Source organism: Trachurus trachurus, assembly GCF_905171665.1.
Source record: "Trachurus trachurus genome assembly, chromosome: 3".
NCBI classification, from domain to species: Eukaryota; Metazoa; Chordata; class Actinopteri; order Carangiformes; family Carangidae; genus Trachurus; species Trachurus trachurus.
In genome coordinates, this window is record NC_139893.1 from 37,581,422 (window position 1) to 37,603,568 (window position 22,147).

Consider the following 22,147-nt stretch of genomic DNA (forward strand, 5'->3'; position numbering starts at 1 on the left):
AGCGTTCAAAAGTATAGTTCATTTTGACTGACATGACATAAACAAATGATAATGTTGTAAAACAGCAGAGAATTGTATGAGAGCAACTGATACATGTCCAAAAGCATTTGCAATTTGTTCAGAGGAAGGAGAAACTGCTACTATGATGTGGACAAATGACTACATGTTGTGGAGGTTGAACTAATAGTTATGAGAACTTTCATTCTGATCTGAGAACAGCACCAAAGCGACTGAGAAAAACTGTAAGCTACAGTGGGACAAGAAAGAGTACATATTTACTGTATTGTAGTGTATTACAGCAACCTACTTACAGTAAAGATTTCCCATTTTTACAGTACAGTACTGTACTACAGCATTTCACAAGTAGGAAGCACTTTTACAGTATTGTACACTACAGTAATATGGGTTGATGCAGTATATGTACTGTACATTACAGTAATTTTACTCTGCACCACATAGGATTATAAGACAACCTCATAGAGGTGGAAGAGACTGAGCCCTTTTTACTCTGCAACAAGAAGAAGCCATTTGTGAAATGGTGACTGCAAACAATGACATGAGGTTGAGAGAGATACAAAGCAAGGATGACAATATCTTTGGGAATATTGAATCTGTTTCAATCGTTACAACTGACAGAATGATGTCAATGAAAATATGTGTTCAGATGAAAAGCAACGCACACCGTAGGTTGTGGAGGTGCTGGCGATGGACGAAACTGAAGACAGAAACAGAGGAACGCCGCACACTCAGCTCCAGTTGCAGAGAGTTTTATTAGACAACGTTTGCTGTTCGGTCTAGTGTGGAGTGGCTAAGGGAGTAATGAAGCCTTCTGTGATTAGGTGCACACCTGCTGTGAATCTGCCACTAATCACATGCAAGTCTGTGTTGAAAAAAAAGAAAAAGAAAAGAAAAAGAGAAAAACAGGAAATAACTACTTTCCACAAGAGAAACACTCAAAATACAAGAGAGAAAATATATCAAATCCTAAATCCCACAGAAAAAAAATATATATATATATATATTTTTTCAACATAAGACTTGCATGTGATTAGTGGCAGATTTACAGCAGGTGTGCACCATAGACTGTAAAAAGCATAGATCTATATATAAGAACTAGATGACTCACCCGCAGCTGTTTCCCAATGACAAAGCGTAGCCAGTACGGCGGCCATCTTGGGACGGGCAACTCTCTCCCTCAGAGCATTAAGCCTGTGGTGCATGTTCTGCTATAATGACCATAACTTGCTCAGTTTTTGTCCGATTTCAAAACGGTTTGATTTGTATGAACGTTTATGCAGTTATGATGCAGCATATTTAGAATCACGGATAATTTTAATAATGTATTTTTTTTGTAAAAGTAACATTATAGTGACATTATGCAAATAGTTAAAGTAATAGCTACATACTGATTTATTTTTCACAGAGTTATGAATCGTTTTTTTAGTGCAGAGGACTGGATCACCATCTACTGCACTGTAACTGCAGCCAGAGTCAGAGCAAGTTGCCCGTCCTCATATGGCCGACTGTGAGCTACGCCTGCGTGTAGTCCGATCTACCCCCTTGGTAAAAAGAATGGACGTAGCACCCGTGACGTCACCCATTGGTTTTGGGGAGTCGTTTTTGTGACTCAAATATGGCGGCCTGAACAGCGCCATGTTGGATTGGCCGGCCGAGAACCCGCCCACTGGCCTCGAAGCAGCCTGTCTCCGGACCGCTCCGGACCTGTCACTCAACGTTTCCGCGCCCTAATTGGCCAGAGTTTTAACCTAATAACAGTAAAACGGTAGAGTTAAAAAAAAATTCACCCCCCTCAGAGTGTGTGCGGGGGTAGAAACTATCGATTGAGACCAAAAAACGTTCTGACACCAGGCTTTTAACATGTTTATAAAGTCGGCGATTTTAACATGGGGGTCTATGGAGAATGCTCCCTTCTGACACCAGCCCCCAGCGACAGCCGAGGGGATTGCAGTTTTTTAAACGCGGAAGTGAGCTTCACTTCTCAGACCGACAACTGCCCCCTTGGTGTGCACCTGCTCACAGGCTTCATTAGCCACTCCCTTTGCCACTCCACACTAGACATGACAAAGGCCGAACGGGCCGAAACGTTGTCTAATAAAACTCTCTGCAACTGGAGCTGAGTGTGCGGCGTTCCTCTGTTTCTGTCAATTAAAATATGTGGCCAGACGGACAGGAATGATTTACAGTACTCAGTTACAATATGTAGTTACTGCAATATTGTTTACAGTTGTGCACAGCTCTACTCAAAGGATGTTTCTTATGTTTGTTGTAAATAGATGCATTTTTCTTTTGCACAATGCTGTGCACAAATTAGAATTGCAAAGAGCTATGCAGTAAAAATGTGAAACATATGTATTCATGTCTTGTACTAAATACAGTAATGTGTAACTTTACTTTAGTTTTCACATGGCTGTACAAGTAGTGTATAGTGCTGTCTTAAGCATTTTCAGGTAGTTTCACCAAGACCTGACTTTTTTTGCATTGGAGAGAATAAACTGTCATAATGAAAACATGACGAAGCCATTTGACTATCTTGCTCATAAACGATGGTGTCAGGACTTCTCATTTTGACGACACTGACAGTTTCATTGACATGAGTACTTGCTTTTGAGGGATGAACTATCCATTTTGAGTAAGTGACGCGCTTTTGCAGGTTATCCACTAGGTTTTGCAGTTTGTATTAATTGTTTTGAGAAATGCACTAACTGTTGTGCAAATGTAACTAGATAGTTAGATGGATATACAGATAGACATATATACAAATACAGTATATGGGCAGATAGATATAGATATAGATACATAGATAGACAGACTGAGATGTATAGAGAGAGATAGACAGACAGATATAGATAGAAAAGTAGATAGATAGATAGATAGATAGATAGATAGATAGATAGATAGATAGATAGATAGATAGATAGATAGATAGATAGATAGATAGATAGATAGATAGATAGAAGAACTGGAGACTAAAACTTGGAATGGAAGCCACGTAACCAATAAGAATTTATTGTCACAAGCACAATTTGTTACACAAAAATAATGGGTCACATTTACACAATTTGTACAGGTCTAGAACTCAATGTACAATTAACAGACTAAACTAAATACCAATAGTTAAATATGTACTCACATTGCACACAATATCATTAAAACCTACACAAAAAGAAACATGTACTGTGTGAAAGTAACACGAGTCGACATAAAAATCACATTATTTACAAAAAAACATCAATTTGAGATCTTTAGCAAAAGGACTCGATGTCTGTTCGAGGTTCTCCCAACCGTCTGTCAGAGACATTATACAATCTATCATGTAAAAGCTCCCCTACTAGAAAGTAGTATTCAATCTCTTAATAGTTGAAAAGATTATAAAGTAATTAAGTCAAGTAGCGAGAGCTGAAGAAACACCAAATACACTAGTAAATACTGCGCTTTGCTTCGACGGTATGGCGGTTTTTCCCTTTTTAAAGCAGGCTGGTGAGATTAGCAGTTAGCTTCATGAAGTGCACTTTAAGCCTTAGTTCAGCAACTGTCTGCGATGAGTTGATTGACCTTTTTTTTTTTTGTTTCTTTTCTTTTCTTTTTTTGTTTAAATTTAGTTTGATTTATACATAGAATCCTTCTGTACTGGCATCAGGTTTTTCTCTACAGTTCTGGACATCACTACACATAGTTTACACGATAAGGTTGATGGAGAGAGCGAGGACGGCGGCGGGCGGAGGAGAGCCGCCTCCTCCTCCTCTCCCGCCGCCGTTTGGCAGAGGCGGCGAAGAGGGCGGCGCCACGTCGTGGGTGGGGGGGTGGGGGGTGCAGAGTCGGTGGAAACCTCACTGTGTGTGTGTGTGTGTGTGGGAGAACAGTCACATCATCGGTGGCTTCATCAGCTCTCTGCAATCCGCTGTGTGAACAGAGGAGGTGGCAGTGGATTGGTCATACTGGACTGTAAGGGGGAGGGACTTCCTGTCATGTGCACATGCTAATTATTTCTTCTAATAAATGACTTTTGTTAAAGGCATACCCCAACATTTTTTTTTCGTGTTTTGCCTCACTCCCGAGTCCATGACCAGCAGATAGACACCATCCTTTCGACTGTGCGTGCAGTAACAAGGGAGATAGAGCAGTATTGCCTGTAATTAGCTTAGCTCAAACACTGGAAGTGTATAGGTAGTGTTAGCCTGCCTCCTATCCGAGCCAAAATCAGCAGTCAGAAGCTGATTTCATTTTAGCTCTAAACTCTGTAAATACAGTATATCACTTTATCAACATTTCAAACATTTTTAGGCGAGAAAGTAGCCGTTTAGATCAGCAGTGTGTCGTTAATTTGTCTAAATACCAGCTGTTTACAATTTTGTTCGGACCAATTTGGCGCTACTCAAGCTAGCAGATGTGACCAACGCACTTCTGGTTACTTTCACAAAATAAAACACCTGTTGCCCTTTACATACAGAAAACCATGATGATAGAATTTCTGCTTTTACTTTGAAATAGGAAGCTAACCTACCCTCGATGTAGCTAGCTTGAACCAAAATAAACCGTCTTTGCTTGAACCCTCGGTTTTGACCGATCTCGTCCCGTTAGTGGCATTTGACCGATCAAGATGCCTTACCGGAGAGATGTGTCAGCTCTGAGATGAAGATCGGTCCGTTTAGAGTTGCTAATGACTTTAGGTGGAGGCAGGCTAACACTACCGATACACTTCCAGCGTTTGAGCTAAGCTAATTACGGGCGATACGGCTCTATCTCCCTTGTTACTGCACACACAGTCGAAAGGATGGTGTCTATCTGCTTGTCATGGACTCGTGAGTGAGGCAAGAGAAAAAGAGAAAAAAATGTTGGCGTATCCCTTTAATGAATCTGGACTCCTAATAGACCCCATAGAGTCCAACCGAGTTAACTTTGGCACTGATAACTAATGATCTGTGAAACACACTGACCAGCTGACCACTGCTGCTGTTTGCACAATCTGCATTTTGGAATCTGGGAAACAGACCTAGGATCAGAGACAGTGTCTAAGCAGGACCAATAGAGGCACGTTCAGGCCTTTGAATCCTAATCCTGGTTCTTTACTGCATCTCTCTCCTCACAGGTTTACAAATCCGACCATCTGACAGCAGCTGATCCAGATGCTGCTGCTGCTTCTGACTGAAATCAACAACAGACAGCAGGTGACTCCAGTTCTCAGGATGCAAAGTTAACTTAAAGCTGTAGTTACTGTCTATACGTCTCTAAACAGTCTGTTCCATAGGAGCCTGATTGTAACAGAAGCTCCACACTGCTGTGTTCAGCTGGAATCCTGCACTCTGAGGAGATATTATCTATTTAAACTGTGAGTTTTTATATTGTTTTATTCTTACTGTGCTTCTACTTCTGTTTTTTTACACATCTCTGAATCAGTGAATGAACGCCGTGTGCTCACAATGGCCTGTTGACCCCAGCGCACGTCTTTACAGGAAGTGTAAAAAGAAGCAAACAGAACAATAATATCCATCATGGCTGTGTTATTTACTCTCCCCCATGGTCACATCAGGAACTCTAATAAATGTTTGTGGAGGAGCTCCAGACCTACAGTACATTCCTCCAGAGATAAGTAATGATTCATTACAGCGCTATTTAGAACGGCAGTAAAACTGTCAGTGCTGCATCAACAGGACTGAGAAGTGAACTGATCCAGCGGTGTGTGTGTGTGTGTGTGTGTGTCAATAAATAACTGATTCAGCACAGCGTTACTTAACATGTTGTGATTTTGATACAATCCACCTACAGGACTGAGCAGGAACCAGCTTCATTTTCTTGAATGCTTTCTATTTTCTAAGGAACTGCACTTTACTTGACTGCCTTTTTTTTTTTTTTTTAGAAAAACCTTTTGCTTGATTTAATGACTCGTAGAAGCAGCTTTTATCTTCTTTTGAAAAGGTGACGAAGGAGGAGGAGAAAAATAAACAATCACAGTCGACTGCGCTGAACTTCAAACAGGACAGCGGCAGATCGAGGGATGTTTGACATTTTAGAAACTGAGAAATATTTCTTGTGTGTTGTTTTGTGTGAATGGACTTCAATGTTGGCAAAAGTGAAATATGGGAACGACTCTGGCTCCTTTTGTCGATTCTGTTGAGGTTTTATGAACATGTCTGTTCTGATGTTACACCTTTTTATTCTTAACGAGGTCATTCATTAGGTTTTATAAATCATTGTTTGCCTATATGTGTCAGTACTACTGTAAATATAATTACTCTACTACTGAATAACGTTCACCTGCACTGGAATCTCTAATGTTTATTTTCTCAGATGTTGGAAGTCAGCCCTAATAAACACAGATATTGATGCAAACAGCAGTGGACATACAGTAGACACACACACAACTTAAAGGGATAGTAGCATTTTTTTTAAAGTGGGGTTGGTTGATCTACAAATAGCCCCTAAGTACTTTAATTGCAGTAGAAGACTCTCTGCACTCCTCCTGTTAGCAACGCCAGCCCATAGCCCTGCCCAGAGATTTACAACATACAGTGTTGTGAACAGACCCAAAGAAACGGCCTATTTTCACGGCCTAAAAGAGCTTTTACCTGAAAAAAATATACACAGTTCCATTGTTCACTATAATATAATTTTCTCTCCAACCAACTCACGTATCCCTCCGCCCAGGCTTAGCGCCCGCCGATCAGCAGTTGGTTAGGTCCAAATAAAAACTGTGTTTTTCCTGCACTTTGAGGGGCTGGAAAAAATTAAATTATAGCGAACAATGGAACTGTGTATTTTTTGTCAGGTAAAACCTCTTTTAGGCCACGAAAATAGGCCGTTTCTTTGGGTCTGTTCACAACACTGTATGTTGTAAATCTCTGGGCAGGGCTATGGGCTGGCGTTGCTAACGGGAGGAGTGCAGAGAGTCTTCTACTGCAATTAAAGTACTTAGAGGCTATTTGTAAATCATACAACCCCACTTTAAAAAAAGGAAGGCTACTATCCCTTTAAGGTGCAGTGTGTGTGTGTAGTGGTCACAGTCAGCACTTGTGTTCACCTGCGCGGTTACACAGACATGAACAACTGACAAAAATAATCTCATGTGCACATAGAGTGACTCCGCCGATCAAAGCTGAAGAGCAGAGAGGAAGTGAAACCTCACACACACTTACACACACACAGCTCCTCCTATCACTGACAGCAGAGAGCCTGACACACAGTGAGTGAGCCGACGCGTGCGGACGGACGGACGGACGTCCCCTCCCTCTGACGGCCGGCGGCGCTCCTCCTCCTCGCCGCGATGAGGTATGTGTATTTTCACAGATACAGACTTCGGGCCTTTCGCAGCCCAAACACTTGCGGACTGTTTTGCGTTTGTGTGTGTGTTTGTGTGTGTGTGCGACCGACAAGTGCACCCAGACATTCACCGTGCTGCAGGTCAGCCGTGTGATGGTGATGCAGCGGGTTACACTACCACTCAGCAGCTTTACAACACCTCCTTTCATACACAACGTTTCTGTGTCTCTAGAATTAAAGCATCAAATGAATAAATAATGATGGTTTTAAAAGTGAAGGAAGAATGGTTGAATCTTAAATCCTCTATTTAATTTCTGAGCAGCTCTTTCCATAATGGAAAAAAACAAAGAAATACAAAAAAAAACAAAAAAAAACATGGCTGCTGACATTTCCCACAAATATGTTGCACTTGTGGTTTTGCTTTCACCTTCTGTCTGGTTTATGTGGAAGCAGCTGGTTGTGAGTTCTGCTCCTGCTCCATAAACTAGCTACAGTCAAAAGCTCTTTATTTACCAGTGTAGAAGAAACACTGCAATCTCTACAAATCCGATCAGGATCGCATTTGAAACCACCTCCGTATGCGGTTTGAATCCGTTTCGGAATTTTTTTTATCTCATGTGGTTTTTGGCTGTTCAGACTGTCAAAAAAAATCTGGATACAATCTGGATGTAACAGAAATCGGGTTTGAGTTTGAGTTTGAGTGGCAGTGTGAACAAGGCCTTTCTGATAACGACTCCCTGTAGCTTCTGGGGCCGCCCTGAAGAAGCAGTGCTGCTCTGCAAATGTATTGAAGGGATAGTTCAACATTTTGGCAAATTGGCCTATTGCCATAATCCATATAGTCATAGGAGTAGGTTCATGACCTTTAATTGTTGGTGCAAGCTATTTTGAGATTGGCCGCGCACCGTGCAGAGCTCACGTCTCTGCCAGTTCGGCTTTCCCTCATCAAAGTCATCAAATACACAATCCAACAACTCCAAAACGCTCTGGTGGACAATGTGTGAACTGCACATTCACCACGCTATGAAATAATAAAGGAATGTTATGAGACAGAGTTGTTTCCAAGGCAAATGCATAACCGGAACTACATTCCAGACACGGCTGCTGGGTAGAGTGACTTCAAATGTGTGAGTAGTTCCGAATATTTGCTTCATGTTTCATAATATTACATAATTATACTGTATATATGTGAATCTGCAGGTGACAACTTGTCCACGAGAGTGTTTTGGAAATGTTGGTTTGTGTATTTAGTTTGATGAGGGAAACGAAGAAATACCATGAGCCTCCGTTGCGTTAGCTGAGCAGCTTGCGTCTCTGCTCCGCCGTTCTAAAAATAGCTTGCACTGACAAGTATAGGTTAGGTAATGGACCTACTCCTAAGACTGTAGCGATTATGGCAATAGGTGAATTTGCCAAAATGTTGAAATATCCCTAGAAATGTGTTATATTCCAAACACAGTGATGGAAGCTCTCAGCTAGTTTGTTATGTAGCAGCAGCAGAAGCTGTGCTCGTGTCGGGGGGGGTCACCATCCCCGTCTCTGGTCTGGTCCTCACTGACAGTAACATATTAGTCCTACTTCCTGCAGGACAGCTCTGTCCTGATGATGCAGAGGGGAGCAGCACAGGTAGGAGGGGGGCAGTTTTCGGCTGACCTTTGGCCCATTTAAACTTACTCACTTGAGTTTCCACAGAAACAGTTGGAGTGGAGTGGGGGTGTTGTAAAACTTCTGAGCAGTAGTGTAGAAAAGCGAGACAGAGTATGAGAGACGGATCCAAACATCAGTCCAGTTCTGAGAGGGAGGGAGGGAGTGATGGAGTGGGACGGGGGGCGGGCTGGGGGTCAGGTGGGGATGGGGGTTTTACTCGGAGAAGGGTGGGAACATGCCGAGGTCGGCGAAGTCCTCGATGTTGTAGTTGGCCGTTCCCTGTGTGGGATCTCCAGCCATGGGTAACATGTCCTGCAGAGACACAGGGAGGGAGGGAGGGGTGAGCTGAGGACACTTATCACACATATCACATATCTGTGTACACTGGTGAGCAGCCAGTGTGTGTGTGTGTGTGTGTGTGTTACCTGGAAGACTTCTGTCTGGCTGGGGTTGGGGTGTGTGTGCTGTTCTCCGGCCTGCTGGGAGTGGTGCTGGTTCTGCCACTGGGACCAGACCTCGCTGGGGCGACCCTGGAACTGGGCTCCGCTCTGACTGCTCTCCCCTGACACATCTGGAGACACACACACATATACACACACATGGTTACATACTTTTCTTTCTTTCTTTTACCTTTATTTATTCACGGAGGGCCAATTGAGAGTAATGAATGACTCAATAGATCATCACAGCTACACAATTTATTGGTATGAGCAGCTGTATGGACTTTATTTCGATGCACTTTGTTTTTAGTCCCTCTGTAGCACCTTTTTAACCACCAGTATCAGCCTTAGCATTTGTTTTTAGATGTAATTCAAAGGTTTATCTATTTATTCCAGTGGTTCCCAACCAACCATAGTGCTCGTCTGTAATGTCCCTCTTGTATTGAAGCCCCGACATGAGAAATTGTTCCGAAAAAAATTAACTAAGTCTATATTATAAGGTTGTTTGTAGCGGAAGCTCCCAGTGTTGCTCTGCTGGAATCTCGTGCGATTTGCGAAACCGTGAACTGGGTGTCAATGCAAATCGCGCGAGATTTGCACAGACTTATTCAATTTTTTTCGGAACAATTTCTCATGTTGGGGCTTCAATACAAGAGGGACATTACAGACGAGCAGCATGGAGGTATTTGGATGTTTTTTTGGTGTGTCTTTTTGGACGAAGAAAAGTGAGGCCCATTCGCAACCGTCATATGGACATGCAGTGCTGCACGGAGCCCCGCTGTAACTCAGAGAAGGCACGGAGGACTCTGAAACTTCTCCCAGCCCTTAGTCCACATGAGGGTGAGTAGATAATGAGTGAAATTTGAATTTTGGGTGAACTATCCCTTTAAGGTTAAGATAGGAACTGGAATTCAGCCTTGCTCTGTGACCACTCCACCATCCCCCAGTGAAACATGTTTGGTTACGTAAGCAGAGTAGATAGCTGGTTGTCAGAGAACATTTGTGTTGACAGAGATGGATCCTGAACGCATCCTGGGTGCGTTCACACCTCGACATGGAGCTGATGACTGTGATGAGATCAGACCTGACACAGGCTGATCGCAGGTCTGCACGCGGCCCTGATGACTGAGGTGAAGAGTCAGAGTCAGTTTCCCCGTTTTGGCAAATGAACAGTTGTTCCAATAGAAACAAATAAACAGTAAACATTAGGGGTGGGCATTGCCAAGGACCTCACGATACGATACGCATCACGATACTTGAGTCACGATACGATATGATATTGCGATATCCACATTTTGCGATATATAGACCCTTTCAGAGAGTATAAACAAAGACAGGTGTGGCTCATTAGAAAACGCTCTGGTACACTAAATGGAATGGAGCCTTAATTAGTATCCTTGGTAACACCTGTCTTTGTTTATACTCTCTGAAAGGGTCTATTGCGATATTCTACATAGTTCACTGAAAAATTTAAAAGGCATTATGCATCTTAAAATCCGAGTTGTATGTACATCAGATGATAGTGATAATTCATGGGACAAACTGAGTCAAAACAATGTAATTCAAATTATCCATGCCATTTAATTGTAACTATACAAGCGCAAGTTCCAACATCATATTTGCATGAACAACACACTGTCTGAGGTAGCAGTACAGTGACACCTCGCGGAGCAGAGGTGCGGAAGTTGTACTGGATTTACATCTGAAACATGATTTATTATTTGAAAAAAATCGATATATCGAAATATTGATATATCAATATTCAAATTTTGAATATCAATACCGTATCGCGATACAAAATATCGGGATATATTGCTGTATCGATATTTTTGCCCACACCTAGTAAACATGAAGGTTTGAGTGGAAACAGGTGTTGCAGGGAGTGAGAATCATCACTGCTGTGTTTTTATATGTAGGTCTACCATCCTCATCTCATCTTCATCGTCCCTTTCATGAAACCATTACTGTCAAGAACATTATTCTCTGAGCACAGATAGAAGAGCAGCTCACTACACACATTTTTCAAAAAGCAATGGCCACACTGTTTAATTAATGACATGTAATGAATCTCCTCTGTTGCTTGGTAATGTCTCTGTGCTGCTTTATCCTCCTGTCAGCTGATTGATGCTTTCTACAGCCCTTCATCTGGGGGGGTGGGGGGGGGGGGGGGTGTTCACCGTATTTACCACTGTTTCAACAAAAACGATTTGTTGATTCAACCCAAAATTAATTAATCTAAAATGAAATGATTTTTTACAATAATTAAAATTGAACAATTCTACTTCATAAAGCATCAGTGTCAAACATTCAGTTGATGGCGATAGAGCCTGTCCAGACTAAACTAATTATTCAGGGATGTCTCTCCATTCTTCACTTCTTTCTGTCTTTCTATTCACTCAATGGTTTACTGAGTTTGACAAATCAATCAATATTGGGAGTAATTGTTAACTATTTGTAGTGGTAAATGTTTTAGAGCTCATTATCCTGGATTAGAATGTATAGAACACTCACTGAGGTTTACAACAATAAACAACTGCAACAAAGCATACAGTTGCAAGAAAAAGTGTGAAACCTTCGGAATTTCTTTGTTTTCTGCATTAATTTGCTTCCATTGCCGGCCTGAAGTTTGCCACTCCACAACATTAATGGGAAAATGTTTTGTGGACTGATGAAACTTTTTAAAATGTATTTTTTTGGTTTTTTTTGTCCTCCGTATAGTGTAAAAATGGCATGTAAACATCATGTCAGAGGTGAAGTACGGTGGAGGAGCATCATGGTTATGGGATGCTCTGCTGCCTCAGGGCCTGGACAGTTTGACATCATTGAGGGCAAAATGACTTCCAGAGTTTATCTAGGCTTCCTACAGGACAATGTCAGGGTGGCTCCACCAGCTGAAACTCAGCCCAGTCAGAGCCCAGACCTGAATCCAGTAGAGATGCTATGGAATGAGCTCCAGAGAGCCATTCACACCAGACATCCTATAATAACATGGCTGAGCTGAAGCAGTTCTGTCAGGACCAATGGTCCAGAATTCATCCTGAGTGTTGTGCAGTTGTGATCTGCAGCTACAGGAAACATTTGGTTGAGCTTCAACCACTTATTAAATCCAAGGGTTCACTTACTTTCTCCACCTGCACTGTGAATGTTTAATGGATATGTTCAATAAAGACATGACATATTATAATTGTTTGTGTGATATTAGGTTAAGCACATTGTGTTTGTTTATACTTGTGACTTAGATGTAGATCAGATCACATTAAATGACCAATTAATGGAGAAAACTAAGAAATTCTTGCCACCATAGTCTGGAATTAAAGTGATGCTGATGGAGCTCAAAAAACTGTTGTTGTTGATTGATCTACAGGCAGGGGGACATGGCTCATAGTGTGTGATGCTCATGTTGTTACAAAGTGAGACGAGCAGAGAAAGAGTGTTTTTCCTTTTCAGTCTTTGCTCATAGTAAAACATCCTGCAAGTGTTAAATTCTTCTACAATTGTCTTCCTAGTATAAACAGAGCTGAGCAGCTGAATGTGGTTCCTCTGTCTTCCATTTCCTTTTGATTTTGAGAAGTCTTAAATTACCCAGAATTCATAGTACCACAGTCCAATTTAAGATAGTGAAGAAGAAAGCTGCTTCGTGAGAGAGGATAGGCCTACAGCTAAAGCAGCTTCGTATGAATGAATGCTGCAAATGAATGACACCGGCTCTAAGTGACTTCTAATGGTCTGATGGTGTGAGAGAACAAAACACATGGCAATAAAAAAAAGGGAACAGCAATAAAAAAGCAAATAAATAAGCCAGTAGAGAGAGATGATCCATCTGTCTAATGTGTGTTTCCATTAAAATGCCATCAACTAGTCGCACAATGGAGCTGCTTTATTTATGAAGTGGACAACAAACAAGCAGAGTCCTGAGCAGCTGCTTTGTTGAACCATCACCGACTCCACACAGCCCACATCGCTGATGCGCTTCCACCACTTCCATTTAGAGTGGAAGGCCTTTGTCGTTTTTAATTGATAAAGTGATTTTTTTTTCTCATAATTACTCAACTGATTGGTTTAAAAAGCTGGCCAACATTACAGAGACCAGAGCTATTTACTGGGAGACAAAGACACTGGGACCAGAGTCATTTAGAGTCATTGTTGAAGCTCTCGTCTGCAGCTGTTACACTGACCATCCTATTTTTCTCCACAGGAAAACCATTAATCATTTCAAATCCAAACAGTGCAGGACAACAGGTCTCATGCTGCGTTCAAAACAACTCGGAGGTCGGAATTCCCAACTCGGAAATTTCCGACTTCCAACATCATTGCTGCAGGAACTCAGAAGAGAAAATACATGGAAACCCGAAGGAAGTTTGGCATATTGTGGCTCATCGCTGAATACGAAAAATATATGCAGCAGTAAATTATGTTTATTTTGGAGGCAAATGAAGAGTAGAGGAGACGCCGCGGATGAGCACATATAATGTTACAGCCTTGATAACTGTTAAACGTTATTTCCGTCACATACACTAGGACCACAATTTCACACAATACAACAATCACAGCTTAAAGCAGAAGTAAGCGATCCGGTGGTTTTGGCTAACTTCCTGTCAGCAGATGGAGTTAGCAGTCCCCGCCCTCGTTCCTACGTCACCACATTCACTCGCATCCCTTGGCTGCACACACAGAGAGGACCGCCCCTTTATGCCGTTCTCTCTCCTCATTGGATTAAGGTTGTAGGATACAAGGAAAGTTTTCTCCTCGGCTTACAGCAGAGCAGAGTGACTGACAGACCCGTGTTTCAGTCCAAACACTAAGTGATTGCTGTCGGAAGAAACAACTATTTAAGACTTATATTAACACAAACATTCTGCTTACTTCTGCTTTAATATAAACGTATTTCATATACTGCAATAATACACAAAAAATATGCATTAAAACCTCAACATATAACTTAAAATGTCAAATTCTAACTGTTTAAGACGAGGGCTGCAATGTTTTGATGTTGTTGTGACGTCAAGTCGGAAAGTCGGAGCTCTGAAATGATACCCGAGTTTCTGACCTGTAATTTCCGAGTTCGACGCCGTTCAATTCGTTTTTGACAACTCGGAGCTTGTTTCTTTCCGACTTCCGAGTTGTCTTGAACGCAGCATCAGTCTGACCTCCAGCTGCCTCCCACTCTCTCCTTGAAAACAATCAAGACGCTGAAGAAACAATCATTTGTTTATGCTATTGGTTTTCTATTCCATTTTTGACTATCTTACCGGTGGACCAGGACCAGGACCAGGACCAGGACCAGGACCAGGACCAGACCGGCACAGCTGACTGAGCCACACCGGCCTCATCTCATTTCAGCTGCAGCAGCAGCTCCAACACATGACTCATGTTTGTTGTGGCACAAATCAGCCTCATCAGAGTAACAGCAGGGACACACTATCCATGGTGTGTGTGTGTGTGTGTGTGTGCTGCGGAGTAGCACACTTGTGTGTTTTTGCACTGGCTGTGTCTTTGCATTTGGTACATTTCTAAATATAAACCTTTACTTGACAACTTTATCAACAGCATGTGGAGACGCAGACACTTTAGCTGTCAAAACTAAATAAGAAATGAGTTTATAGTTAGACTCACTATGTCTTTCCACCTTCACACCCGTATGTTTGTTACATAAATATCATCATTCTAATAAATAGTGTGATATTTTTGCCTGTTTAGCTGAAAATAAGGGGCGGAGTCAGGGGCTGCCAAGGCGGCAAGGGTGGAGCAGCTCGCTCTGAGGGGAAAAATAAATCCCCTGATCCGGAGTCAGTTTATGGGATGTTGACACACGGATGCCCCCCGCTGACATGAATCCAGCTAGGAGCTCGTCTGCCGTTGAATTTCCAAGCAGGCGGACAATCGGACGCAACTTCATGTGTGACAGTCGGAGCACTTATCAGATCCAACCTTGCTGTGTTATTCACGGCCGTCGTAAAGAGGCTGCTGTGTGTGCTGTTAACACAGTGTGAGGTGAGCAGAAAGCTTTGAAGGCCGTGCTGAATTATTTATACTAATGGCGATGGATGGAACAGTTAATGAGCAATAGCTGCTCGGATGCTTTTCTTCCCCTCCCATGTAATTACCTCTGCACCAGGACACAAATAATCCAGTGAGACTTGAAAGAAAAGGAAATGGCTCTCTTGATGGAGCTGAATACATGGTGACTGTTTAAGTCTGAAGATAACAACCATCTTGTCTTTCTTGTGTCTCTGAGATGAGATGTGCTGGTTGTTCGTTTGCTCCACAGAATGATTTATATAAAAAGGGATAGTTCACCCAAAATTCAAATTTCAGAGTTTTCAGAGTCCTCCGTTCCTTCTCTGAGTTACGGGGGGTCCGCGCAGCAGTATTTGTCCATATAATGGGTGTCAATGGATACCAACTTTCTTCGTCCAAAAAGAGACACCAAAAAACATCCAAATACCTCCATACTGCTCGTCTGTAATGTCCCTCTTGTATTGAAGCCCCGACATGAGAAATTGTTCCGCCAGTCAGTGCAAATGACACAGGAAGAGCAGTGAACTGAGACACTGGGAGCTTCCGCTACAAACAAGCTTAAAATTTAGACTTATTTCATTTTTTTCGGAACAGTTTCTCATGTCGGGGCTTCAATACAAGAGGGACATTACAGACGAGCACTTTGGAGGTATTTGGATGTTTTTTGGTGTGTCTTTTTGGACGAAGAAAGTTGGTATCCATTGACAACCATTATATGGACAAATACTGCTGCACGGACCCCCCCGTAACTCAGAGAAGGAACGGAGGACTCTGAAAATTCTCACAGCTCTTAGTCGACATGAGGGTGAGTAGATAATGAGTGAAATTTGAATTTTGGGTGAACTATCCCTTTAAGAACCTGACGCTAAAGGATCAGCAGCATGTTAAGGCGTTATGCGGCGGTTTAATGACTCCCGCAAAATCTTTGGCATCTGAAACAGGAGCCGACGTAGCTGCCAACATTCATTTCAGGAGAAGCCACCTGAGCACGGGCTCATATGGAACGTACTGCAGGAGTGTTACGGTGCCGTGGTGTGGACATGTGGACGGCTCCCTGACAACTTGTGAATATGAACTGATATTTTAATGAGGAGCTGCCATTTTCACTGTTCATCATCATCATCTTATTCTCGGTGTCTGCTAAAATAGATTTATAGGCTTCAATATACACTGACCCAGTGGACTGCATGTGCAGATGGAAACAAATGCTCGTTGTTGACACCTGGTATTCACCTGTGTGGTATCAGATCTCATACTACAATGCAAATACACAGGTGGTGTTATCAGCCAATCGTGTGAGCTATAGTCAGTAGCCATGTTTCTAAAGTGATTCGAATTACTGGGAAAAGCGCATTAAAAGAAATTTGAATCATGTGTGTTTCCATCTACGGTTTATAATGATGTTACTGCATTACTGTGCAGTAACATCATTATGAAGGTGTGTGGGGGCTTTTATTTTGCCGTGGCGGTGCACCACAATTAATTAAGCATGTAGCGGAAACCGTGATGTTGAGTGAACTGCAAACACAGGAGTAGATGGGGTGAAAGTGCGCTACGTCACACTTAATTCGAATAATCAACCAAAACCCGGCCCAAGCGAGCGTATTTCGATTTGTGCGAATCAGGGGATTTTAATTCGAATTACGGCGTTTCCAACATCATTTTCCGATGCGATACATCTAGATGCGCATCTAAATAGCTGATGGAAACGCAACTAGTGATGAGTGAGCAACTAAGAGAGAGCGAGCAGGACAGTGAGCCAGTTGATCTGCTGTTGCTGCGTTCCAGACAACTTGCAGATTGGAATCTCCCAGTTGAAAACAGTTTCGACTTCAAAGTGTTCGAGACGCACCATACCAGTATAACCAAAAACATAGCGGATCAGGACGAACGTTGCATTCAAAGTGTTTCAGATGAGGCATTAATCCATTACAGAGGGCATACAAACTATTTAAAAAAGAAGCATTTTAAGATAATGAAAGAGATCATTTAAAATCAGAGAGAAATAACAACATGAATTTACTGTGTTCCACACCATCTGTAACCGTAAGTAAATATTGTCATTTTCATAACGTTTTAATGAATTTTGGCATTAAAAATGCATTTTATTCTTCCAGCTGCTGAAGGATGTGTCTTTCTCAGGAAGCCAATCACTACCACTTGTCCAAAAATAAACATTCTCTGGAGCAAGTTTTATTCAGAACTAGTGACTATATTTGGAACTGACATCACATTTAACTGGGACAAACTTCTTTTTGGGCTTGTACGCTCAGTTACTATAAACTGAATATTAATTTGGAATACTGAGTTTAGCTGCTTGAAAAGCAATCATACAGAAATGGCTTAAGCCAGACATCCCATCTGTTGATGAATGGTATGATTATCATTTATGATATATTTGTGATGGAAAGAATCAGTTTTTCAATGAGGCTTCAGCTAAATTCAAAGACATCTGGAAGCACTGGAAACGCCCTTTTGTTTATGTTTTTTTTTCTTTATACATTAAGATGAACTTGGTTAATTATTCATTTCTTTGTAATATTATAATAGAAAACAGCCCATGTACATGTGTTATATTATAAAATGCTTTGTAAAAGGAATAAATAAATGAATAAAACGCATTTTAATCAATGTTTTACCATTGATTCTCGGAGAAGTTGGGGTAGATTTATTTCTCCGACTCCGAGTGGGAACTCCAACATGAGGTGATTGCACTTTTTCAAGTAGAAAGTCAGAAAAACCTGAGTTCTGAGTTGAACGCAGTATTACAATGTTTATTTCTCCGTGTGTTGTGGGGGCGGTGAAGTCACGGTCCAGGGTGCAGGTGGGTGGGATTTAAAAAAAATATTGATGTCGATATTTCCAGGAAGTAAGACCAGACCCCAACAAGGCGTTTGGTGAGAGTGTGGGGAAAGTAGGTTTTAGTTGTAAGTGAATTAAAGCTCCCATTTATGGGATAGCCTACTTGCTTGCAACGTTTCGACCGATGTGGTCTTCCTCAGGCAAATGGCATGACAAGTGGCAGACAGATACATATATAGGCTGAAGGCCTGATGACACCACACCTCTGTCATTAGTTGGATGGGCTTCAGGTGAGCCAATTATAGGCCACTTATGCCCAGAGGTCAAGAAAGTACAATAAATCTTAACAAACACAATACACAATATACACAGACACACAGTTAAAAAGATGTACACAAAAACATGAGATTATAGTCAATAATTAGCAATGAAACAAATGCACAAAGTCTAAAGAACACTAATATGGAGATTTTTAGACACCAAATACCAGTTCACAAAAAGGGCCTAATGTCTAAGTCCTCATTAAGGCGTGTTGTTTAGACTTTGTGCATTTGTTTCATTGCTGATTATTGACTATAATCTCATGTTTTTGTGTACATCTTTTTAACACTTGACCTGTGTGTCTGTGTATATTGTGTATTGTGTTTGTTAAGATTTATTGTACTTTCTTGACCTCTGGGCATAAGTGGCCTATAATTGGCTCACCTGAAGCCCATCCAACTAATGACAGTGGTGTCTGCCACTTGTCATGCCATTTGCCTGAGGAAGACCACATCGGTCGAAACGTTGTAAGTAAGTAGGCTATCCAATAAATGGGAGCTTAAATCAGTGTGTGGATATTCCCTTTTTTCTTTGCAATTATTCTGACTGTCCGGCACCTGGCCTAAAATCGGCATTGGATGTGCGCACAACCACCCTGCTTTTTTTTAGTTGTAAGTGACTCACTTTGGTGTCTCCTCTTACTCCTGCATCTCTGTGACTGTTTAAATACACAGAAACCTACTCCAATCTAATGAGCTCATTTGTATTTCACTCTGCCGTCCTCATCATGTGACACACGAGAGGTCAAACTACTCAGGGTGCTTCCATGATGTGGGACCAGGTGTAAAACACACACACATGGTGTAAAATATATTTCCTGGCACAACTTCTATAGACTGATCCACATGGTAGGTGGAACAGATAAGCTGCCGTTACCGTGGTGACATTGCATATGTAAATCTGTGCAACAACGCTGACTTTCATCGTTTGCCAAAGAAATATGAGCGTGACATGGTGTAGACCTGAGACACAGAGAACACGGCTTTAATCTGAAAAAGCAACACTTTGAAAGCGGATCTGGTTCAGGATCAGCCGCTGTGTTCAGCTGCAGGAGCAGACATGTTGGCTGAGCCGCTGAGCCCCTGCAACATGTCATCTTCATTCAGTCTGGGAAAAAAGTTGATCTCTTTTTTTTTGCTGCCTCAGCTTCCTTTGATGCTCCTGTTGCCATGGTGACCACACGCAATATTAATAGTGCTATTGATTTTTTTGAAGTTTTGGCCCAAACTCCTAAGAGCTTCTAAGAATGGAAACTTTACTAGAGGTGTTTTATGATTCTGTTCTTAATGTTTGCACACAGGTGGGACAGTATGACAGAGCAGTAGGGTTGTTCGGTATACCAGTACTAGATTGGTACCGGGGTACTGAGGCATTTAAAACAGTACTATACTGCGTTTAGATGGGACCAGTACCTGCATTTTGCGCCGCCGGCAGCGGTACAGCAAAAGCCTACGCGGAGATGTATTTACGGAATGATATTACGTTGATGGGGGGAAAAAAAGCAGAATCAATTTGTGGCTTGGTCTTGATTCTGTGGCGCTGCACCACACATTGGTCTACGTATGGGAAACAATAGATGTGTGTTTGAGTAAAATGAATGTTTGTGTTTCATTCTATAAACTACTGATAACAATTTCTCCCAAAAATTACAACTGGTCAAAATAACAAATAAAGATGCAGTGTTTTCAGACCTCAAATAATGCAAAGAAAACAAGTTGATATTAATTTTTAAACAGACCACTAATGTTTTAACTTAGGAAGAGTTCAGATTAATATAGATGGAAATGTAATCCTGCAGCAGCAGTGATTGTTTACTGATTATTTACTGATGCATATGTTATAGTTCTAAGATTTTCTATTAAAATAAAGCCAATAATTTGGAAATGTACCGAAAAGTATCGAAAAGTACCGAAAAACATGTTGGTACCGATACTGGTACCAAAATGTTGGTATGGTGACAACACTACAGAGCAGCACACCATATGAAATAAACCAGGATGAAAGAGTGAGACTCACCAAAAGCTGTGCTGCGGTTGGTCAGTCCTGAGTAGGCGTTGCCGCTGGGAGAGGACGTGGCGGGGGAGGACAGGGGACTGTAGGAGGCGGGGTCCGTCTGGTAGCTGTGGCCAGAACCGATGCCGAACGGACTGGACTGGGCTTTACTGGACTGGAGAGCAAAGATACTGGTTGAATATCACTGTACTATATCAACAACAAAGTTGATTATATTCTATTCTTTTTGAAACAAGAAAATCTCAAGTTTGAAATTTGAACATTCTTTGTAATTAGAAGAGTTAAAGGTCCAGTGTGTAAAATAAGGGGAAAACAGTGACATCTAGCATTCCGATTTATTACGGTATTTATCTGTTAAATAATTGTATTGTTTATTTATGAATGTGAAACTCTTGAAACCTGCTCTCTGGTTGGCTGGATTTTCCATTCTGTACAAACATGGCGGCACAAGATGGCGACACTTTCTAAGCAAGACCCTTGCTATATGTATAGTATATAAAAGAAGAATTATAATGCTACGAAAACCAAACAGATTTTATTCTATAGCAATTATACACTTATACAAATACAGTATATTCATGGGTAGTATATTCAGATTTAGCCAATTAACCTTGACAAAAATTACACACTGGACCTTTAAAATCCATTTTTTCACACAGTGAAAGAGAGTTGCTTTTGCAGCAGCAAATGTTGTTTGCAGAAATATAAAACATCCGTATATATGTTCAGGTTGTCAGAAGGTCAGTGTTTTGATCCCAGCTCCTCTGCTTGATGTGTATACTGTAAGTGTGGTTACTGAATCCCTAAACACACTAAATGTGTATACATGTTGTACATGTGAGTTGAAGCTGAGCCTGACTCACCCAAGCTCAGCAGATACAATACTGAACCTGAGCCGCCGGCGCCACAAGGGTGGTATTGTGTACCAGATAGATAATCAAAACAACAAAAAGAGGTCAAGATAAACGTGCCATAGCGAGGGGAGTCCCAGTGACTGCCAGGTTAAACACAGTGACTGCCAGGTAAAAACACTGCAGCTCTACCCATGGTTCTCTATCTCCCATTGGTCACAAATATCCATTTTAACAAGTGGAGAAAGTCTTGAAGAGGCTGAGTGCAGGCGATCACTGTCTGCCCACACACCGCTGTGACACAGACCTTTTTTTCCTCCAAAGCCTGGTATGAACCCAGCTTCTTCTGGCTGGGTTCAGGCTCAGGCTGAAACTAAGAACTCCAATGTGTGTGTACTAGGGCTGCCCCCTGGTCGACCAAAGATTCTCTTGGTCCACCAATAGTCGTCATTTATGGCAATGGGCTTTATGCACAGCTCCACTACTTCCTGAAATAGTTTAGTTTAGTTTAAGTTTATTTCGGACATGTTAAAAGAAATAAAACATAATACAGAAATGGACAGACATAACAAATAAAAACTTTGCAAAGACAACATATGAACAAAAAAATAAAAAATAAAAAAAATAATTTTTTTGTTTGTTTGTTTTTTCATATCCGAAAAGGAGTGGGAAGAAGTAAAACTTATTTACTCCCACCCCTTATTCATAAATTATCTATCAAGTTATCTAGTCATTATAGTCTGTACAATAAATTAATTTATGAGTTATTTAACTGGATTT

General features: G+C 41.5%; 1 protein-coding gene across 1 annotated transcript in view; it reads right to left on the reverse strand.

The window, feature by feature from the left end:
* Nucleotides 1–9,110: 9,110 nt before the first annotated feature.
* The window catches only part of arnt2 (aryl-hydrocarbon receptor nuclear translocator 2), a 108,627-nt gene continuing 95,590 nt past the window's right edge, over nt 9,111–22,147 (reverse strand). The window contains exons 17-19 of the mRNA XM_083995467.1: nt 20,520–20,670; nt 9,348–9,493; nt 9,111–9,234 (exon numbers count right to left, since the gene is read on the reverse strand). Coding sequence (XP_083851593.1) covers nt 9,136–9,234; nt 9,348–9,493; nt 20,520–20,670 — 396 coding nt within the window. The 3' untranslated portion in view covers nt 9,111–9,135. The remainder of the gene's footprint in view (nt 9,235–9,347; nt 9,494–20,519; nt 20,671–22,147) is intronic.